General features: G+C 40.2%; 3 protein-coding genes across 3 annotated transcripts; 1 reads left to right on the top strand and 2 right to left on the bottom strand.

Annotated features, from left to right (window-relative positions):
- Positions 1–11815: 11815 nt before the first annotated feature.
- On the top strand, positions 11816–14075 carry mrps10 (mitochondrial ribosomal protein S10). The gene is made up of 7 exons (XM_063222263.1): positions 11816–11929; positions 12087–12133; positions 12335–12404; positions 12504–12643; positions 12945–13053; positions 13409–13498; positions 13794–14075. Exons 1-7 carry the CDS (start codon positions 11858–11860, stop codon positions 13872–13874), a joined length of 609 nt encoding a protein of 202 aa, XP_063078333.1. The 5' UTR covers positions 11816–11857; the 3' UTR covers positions 13875–14075.
- A 2997-nt stretch (positions 14076–17072) lies between these two features.
- Positions 17073–21534, bottom strand: si:ch211-51e12.7 (uncharacterized protein LOC336335 homolog). Its single transcript, XM_063222262.1, has 4 exons — positions 21376–21534; positions 20953–21087; positions 18904–19014; positions 17073–18142 (listed from the first exon to the last, which is right to left on the bottom strand). Exons 1-4 carry the CDS (start codon positions 21501–21503, stop codon positions 18052–18054), a joined length of 465 nt encoding a protein of 154 aa, XP_063078332.1. The 5' UTR covers positions 21504–21534; the 3' UTR covers positions 17073–18051.
- A 3913-nt stretch (positions 21535–25447) lies between these two features.
- On the bottom strand, positions 25448–26875 carry msgn1 (mesogenin 1). The gene has a single exon (XM_063222261.1). The coding sequence runs from the start codon at positions 26257–26259 to the stop codon at positions 25777–25779; it is 483 nt and encodes a 160-aa protein (XP_063078331.1). The 5' UTR covers positions 26260–26875; the 3' UTR covers positions 25448–25776.
- Positions 26876–27431: the final 556 nt, after the last annotated feature.

Genomic DNA, 27431 nt, shown 5'->3' with positions numbered 1-27431 from the left:
ATCTCTGCCTGCCTCACCGATTTGTCAAGATGGATGAAGGACCACCACCTACAGCTGAACCTGGCCAAGACAGAGCTCCTGGTGATCCCAGCTAAAGAGTCGCTCAGTCACAACATCAACCTCAAGATAGGCTCCACCATCGTGACCCCAAACAAAGTCGCCAAAAACCTTGGCGTCATGATTGATGATGAGCTGTCATGCTCCAAATACATCGACTCACAGTCACCCGGACCTGTCGATTCCAGATGTCCAACGTACGGAATATCAGATCTGTGCTGACACAATATTCTACACAACGACTGGTGCAGGCCACTGTCCTGTCCCGCGGTTGACTACTGCAACTCACTCATGACAGGCCTACCTGCTTGTGCGCTAAAACCTCTGCAGATGATCCAGAATGCGGCGGCACGGTTGATATTCAATCAACCCAAAAGGACCCATGTTACTCCTCTATTTATTGAGTTGCACTGGTTACCGATCACCGCCCGGATCAAGCACAAGGCATTGACCCTTGCCTAAAAAACCATCACAAGAACGGCCCCAGCGTATCTGAAGGACCTACTAACGCCCTATGTTACTGGAAGAGAACTGCGCTCATCCAGCACAAGCCGTCTGGCTCTGCCATCCAGTCGCTCTAGGTACTCCCAGTCAAGATTGTTCTCCGTTGTGGTACCCAAGTGGTGGAACGGTCTCCCAGAGGCAGCAAGACTAAGCACATCTCTTGCAGCCTTCAAGAAACAACTGAAGACCTTCCTCTTTCGAGAGAATCTACTAGACTAATGCTTGAACTGGCCTTGCCCCAGGGCAGACTCCTGACATGATGTTTAGTTTAGTTAGTTTGTGTGTGTGTACTCGTTATTTACTCTTTGATTTATAAAAAAAAAAAAAAAAAAAAAACCTAACCCCTCTGCAACTGCACTTATTGTTCTGTATATCTCCTGTGCACATTGTATTTGCTTGTGATGTTGGCTTGAATATGTCCTCTTTTGAAAGTCGCTTTGGTTATAAAGCGTCTGCCAAATGCAATATAATGTAATGTAATGTAATGTAATATAGACGTAGATTAGACGTAGATAGCTAGACGTAGAATAGACGTAGATTGACAGACGTAGATTAGACGTAGATATATAGATGTAGATTAGACGTAGATATATAGACGTAGATTAGACGTAGATAGCTAGACGTAGAATAGACGTAGATTGACAGATGTAGATTAGACGTAGATATATAGACGTAGATTAGACGTAGATAGCTAGACGTAGAATAGACGTAGATATATAGACGTAGATTAGACGTAGATAGCTAGACGTAGAATAGACGTAGATATATAGACGTAGATTAGACGTAGATAGCTAGATGTAGAATAGACGTAGATATATAGACGTAGATTAGACGTAGATATATAGACGTAGATTAGACGTAGATAGCTAGACGTAGAATAGACGTAGATTGACAGATGTAGATTAGACGTAGATATATAGACGTAGATTAGACGTAGATAGCTAGACGTAGAATAGACGAAGATTGACAGATGTAGATTAGACGTAGATATATAGACGTAGATTAGACGTAGATAGCTAGACGTAGAATAGACGTAGATTGACAGATGTAGATTAGACGTAGATATATAGACGTAGATTAGACGTAGATAGCTAGACGTAGAATAGACGTAGATTGACAGATGTAGATTAGACGTAGATATATAGACGTAGATTAGACGTAGATAGCTAGACGTAGAATAGACGTAGATATATAGACGTAGATTCGACGTAGATAGCTAGACGTAGAACAGACGTAGATATATAGACGTAGATTAGACGTAGATAGCTAGACGTAGAATAGACGTAGATATTTAGACTTAGATTAGACGTAGATAGCTAGACGTACAATAGACGTAGATTGACAGATGTAGATTAGACGTAGATATATAGACGTAGATTAGACGTAGATAGCTAGACGTAGAATAGACGAAGATTGACAGATGTAGATTAGACGTAGATATATAGACGTAGATTAGATGTAGATAGCTAGACGTAGAATAGACGAAGATTGACAGATGTAGATTAGACGTAGATATATAGACGTAGATTAGACGTAGATAGCTAGACGTACAATAGACGTAGATTGACAGATGTAGATTAGACGTAGATATATAGACGTAGATTAGACGTAGATAGCTAGACGTAGAATAGACGTAGATTGACAGATGTAGATTAGACGTAGATAGCTAGACGTAGAATAGACGTAGATTGACAGATGTAGATTAGACGTAGATATATAGACGTAGATTAGACGTAGATAGCTAGACGTAGAATAGACGTAGATTGACAGATGTAGATTAGACGTAGATATATAGATGTAGATTAGACGTAGATATATAGACGTAGATTAGACGTAGATAGCTAGACATAGAATAGACGTAGATTGACAGATGTAGATTAGACGTAGATATATAGACGTAGATTAGACGTAGATAGCTAGACGTAGAATAGACGTAGATATATAGACGTAGATTAGACGTAGATAGCTAGACGTAGAATAGACGTAGATATATAGACGTAGATTAGACGTAGATAGCTAGATGTAGAATAGACGTAGATATATAGACGTAGATTAGACGTAGATATATAGACGTAGATTAGACGTAGATAGCTAGACGTAGAATAGACGTAGATTGACAGATGTAGATTAGACGTAGATATATAGACGTAGATTAGACGTAGATAGCTAGACGTAGAATAGACGTAGATTGACAGATGTAGATTAGACGTAGATATATAGACGTAGATTAGACGTAGATAGCTAGACGTAGAATAGATGTAGATTGACAGATGTAGATTAGACGTAGATATATAGACGTAGATTAGACGTAGATAGCTAGACGTAGAATAGACGTAGATATATAGACGTAGATTAGACGTAGATAGCTAGACGTAGAATAGACGTAGATATATAGACGTAGATTAGACGTAGATAGCTAGACGTAGAATAGATGTAGATATATAGACGTAGATAGCTAGACGTAGAATAGACGTATATTGACACATGTAGATTAGACATAGATATATAGACGTAGATTAGACGTAGATAGCTAGACGTAGAATAGACGAAGATTGACAGATGTAGATTAGACGTAGATATATAGACGTAGATTAGACGTAGATAGCTAGACGTAGAATAGACGTAGATTGACAGATGTAGATTAGACGTAGATATATAGACGTAGATTAGACGTAGATAGCTAGACGTAGAATAGACGTAGATTGACAGATGTAGATTAGACGTAGATATATAGACGTAGATTAGACGTAGATAGCTAGACGTAGAATAGACGTAGATTGACAGATGTAGATTAGACGTAGATATATAGACGTAGATTAGACGTAGATAGCTAGACGTAGAATAGACGAAGATTGACAGATGTAGATTAGACGTAGATATATAGACGTAGATTAGACGTAGATAGCTAGACGTACAATAGACGTAGATTGACAGATGTAGATTAGACGTAGATATATAGACGTAGATTAGACGTAGATAGCTAGACGTAGAATAGACGAAGATTGACAGATGTAGATTAGACGTAGATATATAGACGTAGATTAGACGTAGATAGCTAGACGTAGAATAGACGTAGATTGACAGATGTAGATTAGACGTAGATATATAGACGTAGATTAGACGTAGATAGCTAGACGTAGAATAGACGTAGATATATAGACGTAGATTAGACGTAGATAGCTAGACGTAGAATAGACGTAGATATTTAGACTTAGATTAGACGTAGATATATAGACGTAGATTAGACGTAGATATATAGACGTAGATTAGACGTAGATAGCTAGACGTAGAATAGACGTAGATATTTAGACTTAGATTAGACGTAGATATATAGACGTAGATTAGACGTAGATAGCTAGACGTAGAATAGACGTAGATATTTAGACTTAGATTAGACGTAGATATATAGACGTAGAATAGACGTAGATATTTAGACTTAGATTAGACGTAGATATATAGACGTAGATTAGACGTAGATATATAGACGTAGATTAGACGTAGATAGCTAGATGTAGAATAGAGGTAGATTGACAGATGTAGATTAGACGTAGATATATAGGCGTAGATTAGACGTAGATAGCTAGATGTAGATTAGGCGTAGATATATAGACGTAGATTAGACGTAGATAGCTAGACGTAAATTAGACGTAGATATATAGATGTAGATTAGACGTAGATAGCTAGACGTAGAATAGATAGCTAGACGTAGAATAGATGTAGATATATAGACGTAGATTAGACGTAGATAGCTAGACGTAGAATAGACGTAGATATATAGACGTAGAATAGACGTAGATTGACAGATGTAGATTAGACGTAGATATATAGACGTAGATTAGACGTAGATAGCTAGACGTAGAATAGACGTAGATAGCTAGACGTAGAATAGACGTAGATAGCTAGACGTAGAATAGACGTAGATATATAGACGTAGATTAGACGTAGATAGCTAGACGTAGAATAGACGTAGATATTTAGACTTAGATTAGACCTAGATATATAGACGTAGATTAGACCTAGATATATAGACGTAGATTAGACGTAGATAGCTAGACGTAGAATAGACATAGATATATAGACGTAGATTAGACGTAGATAGCTAGACGTAGAATAGACGTAGATATATAGACGTAGATTAGACGTAGATATATAGACGTAGATTAGACGTAGATATATAGACGTAGATTAGACGTAGATAGCTACACGTAGAATAGACGTAGATTGACAGATGTATATTAGACGTAGATATAAAGACGTAGATTAGACGAAGATAGCTAGACGTGGAATAGACGTAGATATATAGACGTAGATTAGACGTAGATATAAAGACGTAGATTAGACGAAGATAGCTAGACGTGGAATAGACGTAGATATATAGACGTAGATTAGACGTAGATATATAGACGTAGATAAGACGTAGATAGCTAGACGTAGAATAGACATAGATATATAGACGTAGATTAGACGTAGATATATAGACGTAGATTAGACGTAGATAGCTAGACGTAGATTAGACGTAGATATATAGACGTAGATTAGACGTAGATAGCTAGACGTAGAATAGACGTAGATTGACAGATGTAGATTAGACGTAGATATATAGACGTAGATATATAGACGTAGATTAGACGTAGATAGCTAGACGTAGAATAGACGTAGATTGACATATGTAGATTAGACGTAGATATATAGACGTAGATTAGACGTAGATAGCTAGACGTAGAATAGACGAAGATTGACAGATGTAGATTAGACGTAGATATATAGACGTAGATTAGACGTAGATAGCTAGACGTAGAATAGACGAAGATATATAGACGTAGATATATAGACGTAGATTAGACGTAGATAGCTAGACGTAGAATAGACGAAGATTGACAGATGTAGATTAGACGTAGATATATAGACGTAGATTAGACGTAGATAGCTAGACGTAGAATAGACGAAGATATATAGACGTAGATTAGACGTAGATAGCTAGACGTAGAATAGACGTAGATATATAGACGTAGATTAGACGTAGATATATAGACGTAGATTAGACGTAGATATATAGACGTAGATTAGACGTAGATATATAGACGTAGATTAGACGTAGATTGACAGATGTAGATTAGATGTAGAATAGACGTAGATTGACAGATGTAGATTAGACGTAGATATATAGACGTAGATTAGACGTAGATAGCTAGATGTAGAATAGACGTAGATTGACAGATGTAGATTAGACGTAGATATATAGACGTAGATTAGACGTAGATAGCTAGACGTAGAATAGACGTAGATATATAGACGTAGATATAAAGACGTACATTACACGTAGATAGCTAGACGTAGAATAGACGAAGATTGACAGATGTAGATTAGACGTAGATATACAGAAGTAGATTAGACATAGATAGCTAGACGTAGAATAGACGTAGATATATAGACGTAGATATATAGACGTAGATTAGACGTAGATAGCTAGACGTAGAATAGACGAAGATTGACAGATGTAGATTAGACGTAGATATATAGACGTAGATTAGACGTAGATAGCTAGACGTAGAATAGACGTAGATATATAGACGTAGATTAGACGTAGATAGCTAGACGTAGAATAGACGTAGATATATAGACGTAGATTAGACGTAGATAGCTAGACGTAGAATAGACGTAGATATATAGACGTAGATTAGACGTAGATATATAGACGTAGAATAGACGTAGATATATAGACGTAGATTAGACGTAGATAGCTAGACGTAGAATAGACGTAGATATATAGACGTAGATTAGACGTAGATATATAGACGTAGATTAGACGTAGATAGCTAGACGTAGAATAGACGTAGATATATAGACGTAGATTAGACGTAGATAGCTAGACGTAGAATAGACGTAGATCTATAGACGTAGATTAGACGTAGATATATAGACGTAGATTAGACGTAGATATATAGACGTAGATTAGACGTAGATTGACAGATGTAGATTAGACGTAGATTAGACGTAGATTGACAGATGTAGATTAGACGTAGATATATAGACGTAGATTAGACGTAGATAGCTAGACGTAGAATAGACCAGTGTTAATTTCGTCAGCTTTTTTTAATTTAGTCTTAGTCTTAGTCACATTGACGAAAATCAATTTTAGTCTTAGTCATATTTTAGTCATTGCCTTCCCAATTTAGTCTTAGTCTTAGTCAAAATGACGAAAATCAATTTTAGTCATAGTCAAATTTTAGTCATTTTAGTCATTTTAGTCAACATTTCAAATTTGAGTCATTTTAGTCAATATTGTGGTCTAAAATAAATAACCTACAATGGCTATTGTTATTTCACCAAGTATTACTAAGCCTATTGCAGCAAATATTCACCTTTTTACTTGGTCATTTTCCACCAAAACCCAAATCAGTCATTTCAACATCATAGAGCAAAAGAGCATCACACACACACACACTTCCAGGTGCAGGCTGCTCTCTCTCTCTCTCTCTCTCTCTCTCTCTCTCTCTCTCTCTCTCTCTCTCGTGCATTAGAAGCTGCTGCATATTATTTGATTTTGAGTTTGATCACGGAGGAGGCTACAGCTGACCGCGTGACTTAAAGCCTGCAGATTGCCGGCAGTGGGAAGACCAGACATCCCAAGTCTCCATGAAGTTGAAAAGTCTCCCTGATAGTTAGCCTGGTAAACCAGCGCCACCTGCTGGACAATATATTTAGGCTGGTTTATCAGGCTACCTGATAGTGGCTTCCCGATGACCACGAGTCAGATAAAATATTGCTGATGTTAGACTATGCAAGTTAGCGTTTTTTTTTCCAATAGGTAATGCGAGCAGAGAAAGATAATGACTCGGGCGGCATGCGTGGAATAGGCTTAAATAGATTTTGAGAGCACACTTCGTATGCCCTGCAAAAGTCCCAGGAAAAATAGTTAGGCAGGGGTATGCAGACTGGACGATAGAAATGACATGCACATACAAATATTTAAACACTAATGCTGTTTTCTTTGTCGGGGGAGTCGAGGCTCGATAAGGATGACCCTGAAAAGAGTTTTTGGAACTTAGGAAGACGCTGCAGACGCATGGAAATGCTGTCGACTTCCTTGGGTCTTTTAGCGTTGCTCTCGACGAGAACAAGTTTCAAATCTCAACAGTTTAAAACTCCTTAGCGATCACCCATCCATTGATTCTTTTCAAAACAACAGTAGCCGTGCCTCTGCTTAGAATGGCCAACTTTCCTCCTGCTGGCGCGCGCTCCCGCGGTGACTGATTTAAATAAATTCACAAATCCGACCTTCATGATTTGCTTGCGAACTGCCTACTCATATGGTTAAACAACAAATATAGCAAACAATACAAAAAAAGAACAGACAACGAACGCCGGGCTAAGACAGCCTAAGTGAAAAGGAGAATAGTGGAAGCTGAGCTCGAGGAGGTTTAACATGACCGTATCAGAGGAGGATTGGCGCGACTGTCATTACTGCAGAAACACATGTCTTCGTCATGGACAAGAGGGTCGTTGAACATGTTTCAAAATGAACACTTCCCTCAACGTCGGCTATTTTTTCTCTTTCTATGGGAATGTTTTAGGACCTAAACTCAACTTAAATGGACTCACTGAACTACTAGGCTACAGAACTACTGACTGAGCCGCGCCATGCACTGGCTGCCGGCAGAGACAAGCGAGGCAACAGGGTGAGCGTGCAATCACCTATGAAGTTCAAAACTCGGCATATATTACAATTAAAATAATTATATTTTTTAATGTCCATTCGTCCATGGCTTGTAAATTTCGTCTCGTCTTAGTCTCCTTGACGAAAATATTATTTTATTTTCGTCATATTTTTATTTGCTGGAGGCAATTTTTAGTGCGTCATCGTCTCGTCATCGTCAAGGGAAAAAGGGGCGTTGACGAAATATTTTCGTCATCGTCGTGGTTGACGAAATTAACACTGGAATAGACGAAGATTGACAGATGCAGATTAGACGTAGATATATAGACGTAGATTAGAGGTAGATAGCTAGACGTAGAATAGACGTAGATTGACAGATGTAGATTAGACGTAGATATATAGACGTAGATTAGACGTAGATAGCCAGACGTAGAATAGACGTAGATATATAGACGTAGATTAGACGTAGATAGCTAGACGTAGAATAGATGTAGATAGCTAGACGTAGAATAGACGTAGATATAGAGACGTAGATAGCTAGACGTAGAATAGACGTAGACATAGATGTAGATTAGGCGTAGATATATAGACGTAGATTAGACGTAGATAGCTAGACGTAGAATAGACGTAGATTGACAGATGTAGATTAGACGTAGATATATAGACGTAGATTAGACGTAGATAGCTAGACGTAGAATAGACGTAGATATATAGACGTAGATTAGACGTACATAGCTAGACGTAGAATAGACGTAGATATGAAGAGCTTTTTTCCAAAACGCTATATCCACCATTTCTTACTGTTTGCATTTTAACATTGGAATTGACTGTTAAGAAGTCCTATCATCTATGTGTGAATTCTTGCCATTCAAATGTTTTGAGAAAATACTTTTAAACCTCTTTAAAAATGCGTTTTGCAATGCAATTCAATGGAATGCCCAATACAAAATGTCAATTTCCCAACATTCCATAAAATGGATATATCTCATTTTGAAAAAGAGCTCTTCATATATAGATGTAGATTAGACGTAGATATATAGACGTAGACGTAAATTAGAAGTAGATATGTAGATGTGGTTTAGACGTAGATGGATAGACTAAGATTAGACGTAGATAGACAGACATATATTAGACGTAGATTAGACGTAGATATATAGATGTAGATTAGACATAGATAGCTAGACATAGAATCGACGTCGATAGACAGATGAAAGTGAAAAGTGAAAGCCTATTGGGAAACTCCAACTCCCATTGTCATTGTGACACAGCACTCCACAGCACACAAGTGAACACTGCACACAACGAAATTGCATTTATGCCTCACCCGTGCAAGGGGGCAGCCCTCAGTGGCGCCCCATGGGGAGCAGTGCGGTGGGACGGTACCATGCTCAGGGTACCTCAGTCATGGAGGAGGATGGGGGAGAGCACTGGTTGATTACTCCCCCCACCAACCTGGCGGGTCGGGAGTCGAACCGGCAACCTCTGGGATGCAAGTCTGACGCCCTAACCGCTCAGCCATGACTGCCCTAAATGTATGTAGATTTGGACAAGATTAACTATTTGCAATGAAAAAATGGGCCGAAATCCCTGGTAGGACATGTGCCAACATAGTTAACAACTAATCAAAGTGCCTGGTGTCAATTTTGGTTAATAAATGGCACTGTATTGACTATTAATGATAAGGGGGGTAATAATTTTGTCCTTGCCATTTTTACCCTTTTTTGTTTAAAATCATTGTAAAAATGGAAAAGTCCAAATTCAACTTATTGGATACTATCTCCATGGTGTATTAGTTTCCAGAATAACATAGATTAATTAATAATGATAATTCTCAAATAATTAATCAAGAGAGATGTCTAATTTCAGGAGGGGGGCTAATAATATCGTCCTCAACTGTATATAAAAAGCATTTTGCAATGCAATGCGCAACATAAAAAGTCAATTTCCTAAAATGTTCCAAAATGGATATGTCACTTTGCAACAAAGCTAACTGAGGTTATCCTGTGCAGTCTGTCACTTGGGACTTGAACTCACAAACTTTCAGTCACAGCTCAGTTCAGCATGAGTAGCACAGGTGCAATACCACTGAGCTAAATGTCTAGGCCAGGGATGGGCAACTGAGGTCAGGTGGCCGTTTGTGGCCTGCCTCCTCACTCAGTGTGGGCCATATATAAAACAATAATTAAAATAAACATTGCCAAGATTTTGTTAATACGATTTCTGAATTAATTTGTTGTAATTATACTGTTGGCCAAGAGAGTACACTTCTATTCCTTCCAAGCAATATGGGCAGGCAGTGAGCAATCAACTGTGCCTCGAACTCTGGAAGTTGCAATTAGATCTGTGGTCATGTGGCTCTTCTGATGGTGGTGATGAAAAAAAACGTGGCCCCCCTCATCATTTAAGTTGCCCATCCCAGGCCCAGGCCGATATCAGCACTACGTCATCTGTATGAGGCTTCGGGAGGGAGGTTTTCTAATGTTCTACCGCTGAACTTCACTAGTTGGCATCTGTATTACATATACTCACATGCCTTACTTGCTTACTCGGATGGCTTACTTACTTCTAGTGGAATGTGGGGTTAGGTGCTTGCTCCAGGCCAGGCCACCAGAAATCTGCCTTGAATAATCAGCCACTATACCACATGTCACTGCCTGGTCTAGAAATGGCCACAGAAATAAACAAACGAAAAATAAGCAAAGGAAGACTCAATTTATGTTAATCTAAATTGCATAGCCTTATAATGTACACCACTCCAGCAGTAGAGCACTGTAATAGCCTTTTTGAAAAGAGTTCACTACCATAATACTACATTAAGTCCATACATTACGACTTGGCCATTGTACATTGGCAGTACATTCATAAACGGCCAAGGGCCATGTCTGAACAGACTAACAGACTAAGATGCATTTTTTTGTAACTCTGCATCCAACAAATTCAACTTAGTCATTGGTATGCTACCGATAGCCTACTATATGAGGCTTCGGGCGGGAGGTACTAAGCCACGCCACACTCTACCAGTTGGCCTCCGTTACATAGCCAAGGCCTACTTCTTATCAAAGGTAAGATGTATCAAATGATTGGCCACAATATGATAGATCAATATTAAGCTTCAATATTAAGCTTCAATATTAAGCAAAAATTATAGCTTTTGGCGCAATAGCCATATAACCTAGTTCCAAGATGTAGACCACAACATTGTCTATCAATTCAAATATAGGGCTACTAAATGGTGTAGAACCATAAGAATCAAAATCCATGGCCATCAATTACTTCAAGTTAATTATGGCTTACAAGTAGGCCGTCATTAAGGGTTAAGCACGTGGAATTCGAAACTATTTTCACAACTAGCCTATCACAAGAATTCACCCAGGCCTACCGGTATTCTAAATATTTCAAAACTATTATTATAGGGTCTATCCTTTTTCAGTCTTTTATTGTTTAAATTTCCCAGTGTTACTAATGTGAATGTGTATTTTTGAGTCGGCCTGTGCAACTTCTTGGATGCTGGTTGAATAATGTAGGCCTAGAAATTCTAGTTGCTATGTAGCCCATCACCAGAGGGAGCAGCAAAGAGAACGATGTGTTGGAATCTGAAAAAGAAAGAACGAGCTCGCATAGCATGTTGGGATATCCATCATGGCGACTTCCATAGTTACGGTCGGGAGAAATGTAGGTGCTTTCGCAAATGCTCTTTTAAGGACATCCCCGGTAAGATATCTCCTCTCTCAGATCAGTGAATATTGTATCATTTTATTATTTTCATTAGAGAGCTAATTGCTGTTTCAAATGAATCCGATTTCGTTGCTCTTTCACGTTGTTGCTCCTCTGATTTACACTGACACTTACTGGCATGTGTACATTTCAGACATTACGTGACGTTTGTGGGGCTAAAGGCCGGCAAGCGATTCATAGGTTTGTATTGACTATATATTTTATATATTGTATATTAGGACACTATATTGTTATTGAATTCAAAGTCAAACACTTAATCGCTGTTGTAAATGTAGTTGACATTGTGCAAAGTCAGATCACGATGATGTAAGAGACTTATTTCACTCTGGATTCCAGTGTCCGCTATGTGCATGCATCCATTGATTTTTATCTACTTTTCAGCCAAAAATGTCGTTTGCAGAAGTCAGCAGGTTTCCATACTGCTTGTCTTCTCAAAGCACCTGCACCTGCAGTAAGTTCCCTTGCAGCAGCCAACACACATACATTGCAAATAACTGATCTGCTCAATCTGTACCTAATGCATACAGTTTTGTTTTATATTTTGTTCAAGATCACAGTGACTGAAGAACCAGATACCCTTTATCAGAAGATTGAGGTCAAAGTGAAGAGTCACGACAAGACGGTTCTTGACAGCTATGAATTCTTTGCCACCATGGCTGCGAAAGAGCTGGGCATCGACATTGGCAATGTGTAAGAAAACTCCACATCACTAACCTTGTAATCAAGATGATCATATTTTTGTTACAATCTGGTTGTTCAGCCAATCACATTACATTGCCCGCAGCAAATTGTAGTCTATAGGTTGCGCATGGTCAGTTTTTGGGACTTGTGTGATGGGTCCATTGAAAGGATTGTATTATGATGTGCCGGGTAATCACCCTGACCGTAGGAACTGTATTTTGAATATTCCAATTGTATTTCGAATGCGTTTACTTTTTATGTGCTTATTCTTGGGGCCACAGGGTTTAATTTAATTTTATTTTTGTTGCAGGTATGAGCCACCTAAAAATATTGAGAGATTAACATTGCTGAAATCAGTGCACATTTTCAAGAAGCATCGAGTTCAATATGAGATGAGGACTCATTTCAGATGCATAGAGGTAATGTTCTGAATGTGCTGAATTTGGGTCACTGAGTCCTGTTTAACCCCTTAAGACGCGGCTTTATAAATTTGTTGTTACCAGTATGGTAATGACCAAGTTGTGGTGCATTAGTAAAGGGCCTGTGTTGTGTCATAGTATTGTGGTGCTATGGTAGTTACATTTCAATGTCTATTACAGCGTGCCACTGGAGGTACGGCGCACATTAAGGGGCTACCGTGTCTTTTTAATAATTGATGTTGTCAACAGATTCAGAGAGAGAAAAATAACCGTTTGGAATCCAGAAACTGTAATGTAGAGTGTGTATGCAATTGTAATTCAGTAATCTTGGGCTCTTTTTCTTTCTTGTTGATAGTTGTCACGAATAACAGGATCCACAGCCCAGGTGTATCTGGAGTATATCCAGCGGAATCTTCCAGAGGGAGTTGCTATGGAGGTTACAAGAGTAAGTCCTGTTCAGTCTTTCTCTGATGATTTTTTTTCAGTTGACACTTGGTGTTGGCTAGGCTATATTATTTCAGGGGCCCACTCATGGTGATCTTGCTTGCTGGTTGGTTGGTGGGTTGATTTGTTTGTATGTTGTTGTTTTTTATAATTGTAATGCTTTGTACTGCTTCTAGTTTATCATCTTTTTCTCCTGTATTTACATTTTAATTAATGTTTTATTAAGATGTATACCAGAAGAAGTGTGACAGAAGAAGCGTGACAGAGCTAATGGAATTGCTTCATATCATTTGCAGACAGCCGTAGAAAAGGTTCCAGAGCACATTCAGCAACCCATGTGGGACGACATCCCGACTAAAGACCAAGCAAGCCAATAAGTGGACAGTGAATAACTCCCTTCTTACTCCATTCTGATTTTAAAGAAGATAATTAACCAAACATTTACTTCAAGTCATTTTGTCACATTGACGAAATTCAGTCACATCGTAAAGACTTATAAGTTTGTGCCCATTCTGTTTATTTGTGTAAATGTATGTTTTTGTGGTAAGTTTGCTTTAGTAAATCAAGTGAGAAAAATATATTATTGTGTGTTTTTGTCTTTCTACAACTCTGCAGTCGTCCTACTAGGTTATATGGACACAAATTAGTCAAATGTTTGAGAGTAACCGCGATATAACATTATGTCCTGTGACTCTACAGATGCAACACAAATACAGACCTTTTTAAAACACAAAGAAGTACAATGATGGTTTGGAGAATTTCAATATTTTAATAACCACAGCAAGAAAACTGCAAAATTGTTTCAGCAAAATGGAAAAACTATAAAAAAAAAATATACACAAAACTGTCCATTAAAACCTGAGCAATCTGTCAGAAAGGTGCAATTACTTATAAATGACATACAATCAAATGAAATGGTGGAAGGACTTGCTCTCCTTTCAGAAAAATGTAAAAAAAAAAAAAAAAAAAAAACATTAAATCGAAAATTAAAACCATGAGGTTGGAAGTTATGAACACATTTTGTTGTGTTGATTCCACTACAAGTTTGAAGTCAAATGCATTGTCGGTTTTTTGTTTTGTTTGTTTTTCCTGTGCTATGCATAGCATGAGCTCATCTGGAAAGCCTTTCTACCAGGAGGACCATGTGGCGTGATCACACCAACTCATGCATGTATTATATAGAGCAGCGAGTGCACTGCAGTGAATTACTCATTTTTCATGCATGGATTATAGGTCACGGTGCTGGGAGTGAATCACTTCTGATGACTCACTAAGAGCTGAAGCACCTTCTCTTCCCTTACCGCGTTTTCGGCACAAGGTGATTTTGTGCACCAATGTCTTTTGGTTTTTTTTATCACTTCATCTTATTGGTTGTAAGAGCAGATAGCTGGAAGCTCCACTCTGCTTCAACTAATTCCAACCAAACATTTACAAACATATTTTTATTGGCCAGAAGATGTAAACATTCACAGGACAGCAGCACCTATATTTTAGAAACAAATTGACTTTAGAATGACTGTATAACAATAAAACAATGAATAGGCCACTCAAAGCCTGGACAAAAAACAAAACAAAAAAACAATTGAGATGATATGGCATGAAGTCAAGAAAGCTATTCACTCCATACATCCAAGAAACCTTGCTAAAGAGGGGCAGTTTTGTAAAGAAGAGGGAGACGAGATGCATCCAGATTCTTTTGTTGATCTGATCTGCAACTACAGGAAACGTCTGGTTAAGGATATTGCGACTAACTGAGGTTTAAAACCTATTGAATGCAAGGGCGTACTTACTTATGCCTTGCTGTCCTGTGAATGTTTACATCTTATGGCCAATAAAAAAATATGATAACATGTAAGTGTAATTAGTGGAATTAGTTAAAGCAAGACTCTGTTTCTTCTTGTGATTTCCGGGAAGATCAGACCATGTTTTATGACCAATTTTGACAAAAATATAGGTAATTTCAAACGTTTTCCTATGATTGTACTCTCTAAAACCACATTCCATCTCCGCCTCTGTTAAAGAGTATGCAGACTTGTATGGTCTCACCTGGACTGTGTGGACGGATCTTCGCAGTGCACATCCCCTCTCTGGGGAAACGGCTACCGCACAGATGTGAAGGGCAGGGCAGGTCAGGACAGGGGCTAGAGACAGGAAGGGCTGCTTCCACATCGCACCACATTGCAAAGGGTGAATGACTGTCTCTGTGCCCCTTCCTTCGGGACGGGAGACAACAACAATCAGTCTGTCATCATCATCACTGTCAGACAGAGCCAGCCGCACCAGCACCAGAGTCAACAGCAGAGAAGCATTCAGATGCAGTGGAGAGTAGACATTAGGCTGGATATCACCAACAAAAAGACGCAACACCTGTTGAGAGAGTCTGAAAAAGTCTAGCTGAAGAAAGAAGTGCTTTGTCTATTGGAATGATGTGTGTGTGTGTGTGTGTGTTTGTGTTCACATTCTCATTTTAGGTATACTAACAGCATGTCATAGATTGTGATGGTCATTTTTGATTAATGAAAGGAAGCTGATGTAAAAGATATGTAATGCTTTATAATATGAGTCATAAATTAGTGGCGGAGAAGTTGTATTTTTAGCAATGTAAATTATCTGCCCCTGATTTATAAATCATATTAATAAGACATACAGTAAGTGTATGTAGCTCATATGCCATAAAATCTAAAAAATGTAATATTTTATGTATGCCTACTGATGTTAAATACCGGTACTTAAATACCAAGTGCCACTATACAGGTAGAGTAACCATTAATGAGCCAGCAAAGGTTTTATATTGAGTGGCAGACAGCCTTCATCTCTTTGCATGAAGAGTGGATGAATATACTTTCCTTATTTGCACCTTCACCTCATTGCACCGTCACATGCATTGTCATGCACTAGAAAGACTGAAACCCCTTTAATGCAATGAGAATGGGATAAGTTCTTAAACACTACATCCCAAAGTCAGCATGCAGACCTACATCCTCATGAAAGACTCACCATACTGTAGAAAAGTGTGACGGCCCAGTGAATTGCCCGCTTCCAGTGATGTTATCTATCTGACTATGTACAGTATGAGACTGACTTGAGTGGATTTGAATTACTGTTTACAATATACATTGCCATAGATATGTTTTTGTAAATACAGGTATGGGGCACGTATATATGTGTATTGTATGTGTTTAATTTAAATTTTATCGGCCCAGTTAGGTATCGCTCCTCCTCAGCAAAGGTGCATGTACCTGTGTCTATGGAAATACAAATGTCACATATTCTAATTGGTTCTTGGTCCTCCAACCTCACTTTCAAGTCAGGAATAATTCCTTGTATGTTCCATATACAGTAATTGTAACATTAATGTGTAACTCACATTTCTGAGTTCTGCTATTTACTGTGTGCAAATGCAATACTTAATGTGCATAAGGTCCATACATTCTGTATTAATCATAATTTCCAAATAGTGCTCCAGTTATATTACATTAAGCTTCTTTTCTTGAGGTAAGGTCCAAAAGGACGAAGAAATTGCAGTCTTGTGTTGCTTTGAACAAACAGTAAGAAAAGGAGTTGAGGTCATTTTAACTTTATTTTTTTCCATTACCTCTGTAGTTCCAATCTGTTGTGCTTGTACAAAGTGTACATTCACAATTCCATAGGACTATAAAGTAGATATAGATAATCATAACAATTCACAACATACACATGTGCTTTACATTATTTTAAAGCAATTCGATTTGTTCTTTAAATTTGCCTTCAAAACACTTGCATTCTGTTTGAGCATTATGTAATGCCTCATACGTCACTGTATGTCATACTATATTAACTATTCATTAATTTGATCCATATTATACTGTAGATCGCAGAACATGAACATAAATGGATTCCATACAATGATACTCAAATATTGTAAAGGCATCTGTACATTAATAACAATGATGCTCACAGAATCAATAACACTGCACATATAAATTGCATTTGGTGTATCAAATGGTCTGTTGTGTCAATGTTTGTATGTCTTTGATGTTGAAACCGTTACAGCTCTACACTATCACAACAGGAATAATTAAGGAGGTCCCAGGAATCCAAGAGTTTAGGTATACCTGCACATATACGGGCTGAGAGAACATTAACAATTTCTTACTCATTTAATCTACTTTCTTACATTTTCTGACTGTCTCAAAACACTATACTGGATGACAACTACAGATTTTTAAGGCTCACAAGATGATAGGCAAAAGGACTAAACAATACTTAAAGGGTCATGTTTATTAAGTCACTGTCTGGTAATAAGTTATCCTTACACATAAAAAAGATGTTTCATCAATGGGCATGTTTACTCTCTCTCTCTCTGTTTCTCTCTCTCTCACCAGCTCACTGATTCTCAAGGTTCATTCTCGAGAGAAGAAAAAAAAGAAATCCAAATTGTTTAGGGACATTTTGGCATTTTTTTCCCTAGGTAGCTATTATCCACTCTCGTATGGCCATTCGGCTGGCTCAAGCATTAATGAAAATGGCTCATTTTTCTCATTTCTCACTTAAAAACAAACAAACAATTTTGCTCTAAAAGCGTCGTGCCCTGGGTGGGCCTGGCCAACGCTGCCCCCTGTTGTGCATAAGGTGAGGTGGCGGAGGGGTGGGTCCATTGTGGTAGCTGTATGAAGGGGGGACAAAAGCACATGTTTGCATGTAGCTCCAACTGTCCGCTGCACTGCACTGCACTGCACTGCAATCTGAACTGCTTTGAAGGTGGAAGGGCAATGAGCTTTGATTTGTACAAGTGTGAAGTGGTATACCAATACATCACAGCACAAACAGTCAGCATGGCAATTCAATCATAACAATATGATGCATGCACAATTTTTTTATATTCAGATTTTTGCTGCTTTTGAATACAGTGTTAGTGTAAGCAGCACTACACAATCATGACAAGGCAGACAGGCATGTAGAAAGAGTCCAGGGATAAGTGAAGCCAATCAGTGTTAGAAATGAGAAGAGAAGAGAAGAGAAGAGAAGAGAAGAGAAGAGAAGAGAAGAGAAGAGAAGAGAAGAGAAGAGAAGAGAAAAGAAAAAAAAGACAAATTAGCAGGGAGGGATGTGAAGAGGAGAGGAGAACATAGAGCAGTCTGGAAAGAGGGAAGAAGAAGAGATGAAAAAGAAGAGACGAAAGAAGAATTGAGAAAGGAAGATGGGAGATTAAATCAAGGAGGAGGGGGAGAAAAGAAGACGGGGAACGAGATGACTAGAAGAGACCACAGGGGAAAGAACAGAGTAGAAGGGGAAACAAGGAGATAAGAGGAGAGGGGGAAAGAGGAGAGGAGAGAAGGGCAGAAGGTCACAGAAGAGATGAAAAGAAGAGGAGGAGAAGAAAGCAGGTGCATGAGAAGAAGGAGGACACAGCGTGTCATGTCTTACCCTCTGGGGTGGAAGTGGCGAGGGGGCCCTGGGGGACCACCATGGCCTCGAGGAGGAGGAGGACGCCCACGGAAGCCTGGAGGACCAAGTGGCAGTGGAGGGGGACCATGCCTGGTGAGAGAGAGAGAGAGAGAGAGAGAGAGAGAGAGAGAGAGAGAGAGAGAGAGAGAGAGAGAGAGAGAGAGAGAGAGAGAGAGAGAGAGAGAGAGAGAGAGAGAATGCACAACAGCTTGGTTCGGTTGGATGAAATAGCTTTGTTTGGACCTCCTCTCTGCTAAATATGCTGATTGTCCTAACTGTGTGTGTGTGTGTGTGTGTGTGTGTGTGTGTGTGTGTGTGTGTGTGTGTGTGTGTGTGTGTGTGTGTGTGTGTGTGTGTGTGTGTGTGTGTGTGTTACGCCTAAACGTGTGATAACAAGATATGACATACTTACCGAATCACCACAGCAAATGACAAAAAATGGAAACCACATTGACTTCACTTGTAAAAAATATACAGATTACGATCCTTTGGTGCTAGTGCCCAAATCATCTTATTTTTTTACATCTGTGATCCAGAGCATTATGCTTTACTGCAGTACAGCTTGGTATAATAGCCTCTCTGTAAAAGATAAAGCAAAACTCCAACGGCAAATTAAAATCTGCTCTAAGATCATTGGGCTGCCCATAGCAAACCTATTCCAGGAAGCTCATAACAAAAGCATGCTCCGACTGGCCACTTGCATCTCTAATGACATCACACACACCCTTTATCAAGAATACCAGCCATTACCCTCAAGTACACGTTTCAGAGTTCCCCGTTTCAACCGCAACAGACTTAAACATGCTTTCATTCATCAATCGATTCTTTTGTTAAATCAGTCACAAGACTGCATAGAGTTATCACTCAGTGTTGGTAGGATCTTCAAGTTATGTGAGTTGTATGTAATGTATGTATGCATGTGTGTCTGTATTAGAGATGCACCGGATCCTGATTTTTAGGATCCTGCCAGATACCGGATCCACTACTTAAGATCCTGCCGGATCCGGAACCGGATACCGGATCCTACAAAAGGGTTGAAACACATAGTCTACTCGCACACTTGTGCGCTTTTTATTACGTTGGCTCAAACTATTTTTTAGACTCATTAGACTATTTTTTAGACTCATTTAGACTCAAGTGCCTGCAACGGCCGCTTCCAAAGGGCTTTCACTCCATGCAGTGATTGGGGTTGTGAAAGACTGACTGAAAAGCCTAGGCTACGTAAAAACTAGAGATGCACCAGATCCTGACTTTTAGGTAACTGCCGGATATCCACTGCTTAAGATCCTGCCGGATCCGGATCCTGTGAAAAACCCTATTATCCTGCCGGATCCGGAATCGGATCCGGTGCATCTCTAGTCTGTACATAGGCCTGTGTCCTCTGTTTTTGTTTTGTTTTTTTTGGTCAGTTGTGCAATAGTCTTGAGTGATGTTATGTGTATGTCCTGTCTTAAGCGAGTGTTGCTCAGGGACGCAAAATGAATTTCAGTGAAAACTGACAATAAAATCTAATCATATCGTATCGTAAAAAAATCCCCTAGCCGTGCCATGAAAGCAAAGCACCTCTCAAATTTGCTCTCTCTTTCCTTTTCTCTCTGTGTCCAAAGGCTCGCGAAAATAAACGCCTCTCTTTTCATGTATTTTCCTTATCACCACCACCCCTTCTCTTTGACTTGACCACCCCCTCCACACACACACACACACACACACACACACACACACACACACACACACACACACACACACACACACACACACACACACACACACACACACACACACACACACACACACACACATCCAATAACCATAGCTCCTGTCCACACCCTTTCACCTCTCTCTACATATATTTCTCACCACTCCCCCCTCATTCTCTCATTTGACCCCCATCAGCCACCCCACCACCACTCTCTCTCTCTGGAACTCTGGAAGTCTTAGGGACGAGAGGCCTATGTGGTCATGCAGGTGCACAGCTTGGAGGGAAGATGCATCGCTTACCAATGTCCTGTCGAAATTGAGCTACTGTACCTGTGTCTGGGCATTGGACCATAAGGCCTCATGTGAAATGGGGGAGGGGGAGGTGGGGGAGGTGGAGGGCCGACTCCTCTCACAAAGCCCCTGCCTCTGAAGTCCGGGTAAGGCCGCACCCTTCCCATACCTCTCCTGTGGACACATGAGAAGACATTTGGACAAAACAAATAATAAACGATAATGATTCAACCTCAAAGCATTGCCATGTGAACAGCATATGGGCAAGAGAAATGTGACTGATAGCTTCTGGAAGATCTGCAAAATCAGGCCAAGTACACTTCTATTCAAACAAATTGAAATTGGATTTTGGCAAATGTGAGCCACATACAATAGTAGTAATAGTAGTAGTAGTAGTAGTAGTAATAGTAGTAGCAGTAGTAGTATAGGCCTACATAATGCAGTACATTTTAGTGCATGTACCTCATGGGTCCGAAGCCGTTCATTGGTCCGTTGTGTCCTCGGCCCCTTCCCCGTCCTGGGGGCCCAAAGCCCTTCACCATGCCGCCACGTCCACGGCCACCGCGACCCATACGACCACCTCTGCCCATACGTCCCCCTCGCCCACGACCTTTCACCTCATTACCCCTAGGGAGAACCAATGAAATACAACACTACCAGTTAATACAGGCTTAAAATCTTTAAAAAAATAAAAGGCTTCCCATTTCTGTTCTATTTGCTTTACTTAACATAAAGTGATTTGATGTGATTGATTTCATAACCTATTGGTAAAATGGGCTCACTGCCCGTGGGGACCAAGGTTCGAGTCCACCCTCCGTCATTTCCCAGTCCTGACCCAGCTCTCTCTGCCCCTTGTTTCCTCCCACCTTATTACTGTCCTATCCAATAAAGGCATTAAAAAGCCATACAAAATATAGGCTACTGAAAAGATAGAGTGGATCCATTATGTCAACTCCCGTCCTTGCCTTATGCGTGTGGCCTTGTGCTGCACTGAATCCCACCTCCATCGAGAAAAGAATAAAGTTTCCCCACTGTCAGCCTCAACACAACAACTTTTGGGGAACTTCTCCCCATCCGACATCCCAATTGCAAATGAGAAAATGACCTTTGTACTGTGCTTTTGCGAGATATTGAATAAAACTTCTATCGTCAATGAGGTCTTGCCTTGCATTGCGAGGCCACTAGCACAAGGCGAGGATGGGAGTTTAAATAATGGGATTGACCCAGTATCTTAGGTGTATTGAAGGCAGCCATGGCCTAATGGTTTGGTATATGGCCTTGGAATTGGGAACCCGCAGCTTCCCAATTCTCTTCCCAAAAAATGTTATTTATAGGTACAGTTCCTGGTGCACTGATGGGCACTTAGGCCATAACTGTACCTATAAGTAACAACTTGCTTTGGATAAAAGTGTCCACAAAGTGTGCTGTAATGTTGAAAACCACATTTTTAGATAAAATTAGACTCACGTTTACTATTAATTATTTTTCAGCATTATTGTTGCTGTTAAAAGAAAAAAAAGAAAATCTGAAATGATGTATGAAACCTGATTCTGCCAACTGATCTGGCTGACCTGGTTTTGGTCTCAGGTGCAGTTTCTTCTGTAGCGGGTGCTGTGGCGTCTGTCTGCTCCTGAATCTGCTCCGTTTCAGCCTCCATCTGTAAAGAGACACGGGAACATGGCATCATAAAAGTAAGATAACACATCGACTTGAACCGTATCGCCAGAGAGAGTAGAGAGAGAGAGGTTCCATTGGCCCATTGTTTCACGTCCCTTTAGGCAGACCGGAACCTGGTCATGTTAGGTGCCCATAGAAACCTATTATGTTGGCATATCTCTATACTTAAAGAATCTCTGGTATCGCTTTTGTGCACTACACCTTTGCATGGTGACTCGTGCTCCACAAGGCCTTGCCTGGTTAACACCAGATGATCTCACAAGTGTCTTTCAGATCGTAAGAATTGTGCAAAACAGCATGGGATTTCCCAGGCTACACAACACCCCGTGACAGGTTAGGTTTAGGGATGGGTTTGGTCTGAGCACAATTTCGCAACAAATTCAACATTTCGCTTGCTTGTTTGACGCTGTTCTCACTTAGGTCACGCAAGACTGGCTCTCGACAGATCTGTGTTTCTGCACACCTCGTCTCAGCTCAAGGATCTGGGAGAATGGTGTAGGATTAATTTTCAGAAGGTGTCTTTATCAACCACTTGTCCAGCCATGCCACCAAATTTAAATACAGTTTTGAGATAAAAATGAGCACTATGTCAAGATATCAATTAGGCATTAGAGAAGGCAGATGAGGCATTAGGGAAGGCAGTCAAGCATGATAGGAGAAAATGCCAGATGGAACTAGAACCTTCAACCTCCCATCCTTAAAGCCAGGGAACCTCTTCTTTTAATACATTATAATGCTTACTTTAAAGGGACAGTTTGGTCAATTTCAACATGCAGTTGTATTGCTCACGCTACCCTTGACTTGGCAGTACCTGGTGATGCCACGTTTTTCGGCTCAGCCCTTTCCGAGATATGAGCAATTCTAATGGGGGCAGCGTTTGTTTACATTTTTAAAAAATGAAACAGGCCAACTCCAAATATTTTCCCAAAAGGTACTGCTGTTTGCTAGTTGTCTGCTGATGTTTTATAACCTTTTGGATGTTTTTGGGAATAAATAAAAATGTTTTTTTGAAATGTAAACAAAGAGCTGCCCCCATTACAATGACCAGGATCTCGGAAACGGCTGAAGAAGAAGAAGAAAAAATCTCAGGCCCTGACAAGTCCAGGGTAGTGTGAGCATTACAACTGCATGTTGAAATTGACCAAACTGTCCCTTTAAATTGTAGGCCTATCAACGGAATTCTTGCAGTTACCCATTTTGTGAAGTTGAAAGTACTGTTCCCTGGGGCATCGGGACAAACACGTTTTTCTCCCCAGACAGCACAGCATTTTTTTCTTCTTATAGACATGCTTTTTGTCACAGACAGCTCTGGCATACACAATCTTACCATGAATCTCCAAATAGTTCACAGCACAGTGTTACAACTCGACATGTTAAAGTTGATGTCAGCTGTGGTGGTATTCTGACGCCTATCGGAATGTAGGCCTAGGCCCTACATGCCTACACATACTAGACATAGCAGGCTTGGTCCACTGTGTATCCATGTTTAGAAACTTCTGAAAGGCGTATTTTTGTAATGACAGCGACACCCGTGTAATGTAGCCTGTATGTCGTGGTCGTGCTCGAGGATGGCGGCTTGCCATTCCTTCGCATCTCGTTTTCGGAATGTGAAAAGGGCGCCATGAAGTAGGTCTAAGCTACGGCTCGATGAACTCTCAATAGAGTGAGGGGCATATTCAGCCTGAATATCAGATGACCGGTGGAGGCGTTATGTTTGTGGAATTCCTGCACGAGCTGCAAGACGAGTCAGTGACCGAGTGCTGATTCACACTACAACTTATTCGAGCATCATTGTGTGTAGGCTATAGAAATGAATGAATGAATGAACGAATGAATGAATGAATGAATGAATGAATGCTACCGAGAACCCATTCGAGAACTAACCGGTTTCAAATCCATTTGTTGTAGGCTAGGCTACTGTAGGATAGTCTAATCTTTGCCTACTCAGGCCATTTGATCATCTTTAGGCCGAAGGTAAGGGATCAGAAGTTTAACATTAGGCTATTGCTTCCCCAGTTTCTCCATCACGTTCTGGTAGTGATTTTCTTTGCAAAATGATCAGATATCATCGTCATGACAATAGAAAAATATAGCCTACTTCAAAAAAAAGTGTGGTCATTCAATAGCCTACGACGCACGACTCCCATTTACAGAATTGGTCCACGTCCCTGTTCATACATCCCAACAGAAATATAGGATACATCCATAAACTGGACATACAGCATTTATGGAATTGATATTTCCGACGCAGTTTATTATAGGCTACAGCGAACGTTTTGTTTTGCTTTGGCAGACGATGCGATGTTTGAAGGCACCTGCGACACATGCATTGTTTTAAAAGATAGATTCGTCACCTTGGTTTTGCACAACTCAGGTCTAAATCGCAAGGCAAAATATGACAGGCTTACCTTGAGGTGCAGAGAGAACTGCGATTACAAAAAGCTAAAAATAAAAATAAATAGGAAAATATACCAATTAAAATATCAAAAATATATACAATAAAATCTTTATCCCTCTGTTAATTTGCTTTGAAATGGCGGCTTGAGCCAACCAATATCTCTAGCTGAGGTTTCTTTGTCAAGAATACATAGTAGCCGGATTCACGCCCACAGGAAATGGTACGGACATGCAGTTGGCTACCTTCTGCCATCGTCATGAACACAGTGAGATTGGAGCGATGTTATTGGTGGCATAAACGCACAGCGTTTAAATCCATGTTAGGCATTATTTCAATCCACACACATTGCGCACAGAAGAGCGCACAATAAACAGCGACTTATTCGTACATAAGGCAACCCCTGGGATGCCCCTAGGGAGAAACCTGCATCTGAATCAGTTTCAAACAGTACACCAAATGGACGATTAAAAATACTTTTAATTAACAAGGAGTAATACCAATTGAAATAATAAAAATCTACAAACAACTGACACATCTTCAAGTGCCAAATAAAACATTATTATTTACAATCAAGGCATGGATGATATCCAGCGAAATAAATTTATACAACATAACTGGCACCGTATCCACTAAAATGTCCATACAACAAACCCAGCGCATTAAAAATCAACAATCTGTGGAGGTCGTTGCGATCTGAAGTCAGTCCGAGCGCTACCAGACCGGAGCGCACGGAATTACGCACAGGCGGGTATCTTCCAAAAAAGTTCCAGTGAGAGAACAAAATAGGCTTATGAATGGTTGAGGATGTCTGAAAGTTCTTTTATATACTCAATGGTGTACTTCAGCGTCTGGATTTTGGTCAATGGCTGTCCTCTACGGTTGTAATCAGGTGGGAGAAAGTCACGGAGGTGATGCAAAGCCTCTGCCAGACTTCTCATCCGCATCTTCTCTCTCTCACTCGCTTTGATGCGCCTTTTTGTGGACATCTTGGACTTGGATCCTTTATGCGAGGTGCGCCGAGTAGGGCTGTGTTCCGCCAGGGAATACGGGAGGGAGGCGTAGGGTTGGCACGCGTTGGTATTTCCAGGCATCTCCGGAGAGGAGCACATAGAATCCAGTGACGAATTTGGTGACGAGGAAGCACTGTGCACGGTCCCCTGTTCATGTGCAAAAGCCTCGTCGTTTCTCCAGTCCCATTGGGTCAGCAACTTGGCTGTAATCGCCTCCAGATTCGGTCCCATCATAATTTGAGTGCTCGGCTGACCCTCCATATCGCCCTCAATCAAAGACTAAGTCCCATTGGAGCCGCGGAATCCTATATACCGCCTGGAAACGTCCTGAGATTTTACGAGTTCACAGTTACGGCAACAGTTCAAAGAAAAGTTAAGTGCCAAGCAGCGACCTTTCCTGGGGCTGTCGTTCGTTGTCACTGACGTGCGAATGAGAGGCAATAGACTACTAATGTGTAAAAGAAAGAAAAATAATTAGATTCCCTTTTGTGGGAAATCACTATCTAAGTCAGTCTGGTCACAATTATCAGTTTGTTGCGACTTGAGACAAAAGACAGGCGTTGCACCTGGCCGTTTAGCGTATCCGTGCGAAGCCTAGGGCGCATGTGGCAGGGCCTAGTTCCTAACGTTGTCATACACAGGGGTAGAGAGTCACAGTTATTAATGGACATAGTACTCGTTTTAAATACAGACGTCATTTTAAATGCAATTAAGACAATAAGTGAAGGCTTTTTAAACTCTCCATCCTTAAAAACACCTTCCGTGCCTAATAGACTAGAGATTAGCAGTCCCATCCCTTCGAAGTATACCTGACCAATAAAACTGATTCTGACAGTTATTTATAACAGATTTTTTAAATTAAGCTATATTATTTGTTCAATGATTCCATTAACTTATCAACTTCATTAAGTTATCTTTTCATGCAAGGCTGCGTTTATATATATAGGCCTATTAAAAAACCCAGATGCATCGGTGTGTATGCTTGAATCCATAGGCCCTTTGGACTGGCCTAATTTGACACCATTTCCTTTAACAATTATAGGTTACATAAGCCCCCGGGACGGTTAAGGATGTAGAGTGCTACAACTTACGGAATTAAAGATGACCTTGAAGTCTGTCTGGTGGTGTGAAACAGGTAGTAGTTACTTTCCTCTCCACACACACACACACACACACACGATGCAGCTGTCATGCTTCTGCGTGAACAGACAGCCTTTCATGTCGGGAGAAGGTGTGCGATGAGCCACTAATGATCAAGGGGTACCAACACCACAGTTGCCATAAACTCACCCACGCAGTGTCTGCTACTACCACTACAAGTAACCACCATCACCAGCCCATCTACTGAACCCTCACATGGCGCGCACGCGTACACACGCACACACACAGGCCTGCCAACAGTAGGGGACAAACAGGTCCCTGGGTCCCAGTTC

Source organism: Engraulis encrasicolus, chromosome 18 (assembly GCF_034702125.1).
Source record: "Engraulis encrasicolus isolate BLACKSEA-1 chromosome 18, IST_EnEncr_1.0, whole genome shotgun sequence".
NCBI lineage: Eukaryota > Metazoa > Chordata > Actinopteri > Clupeiformes > Engraulidae > Engraulis > Engraulis encrasicolus.
This window is presented reverse-complemented; position numbering and strand designations above follow the sequence as displayed.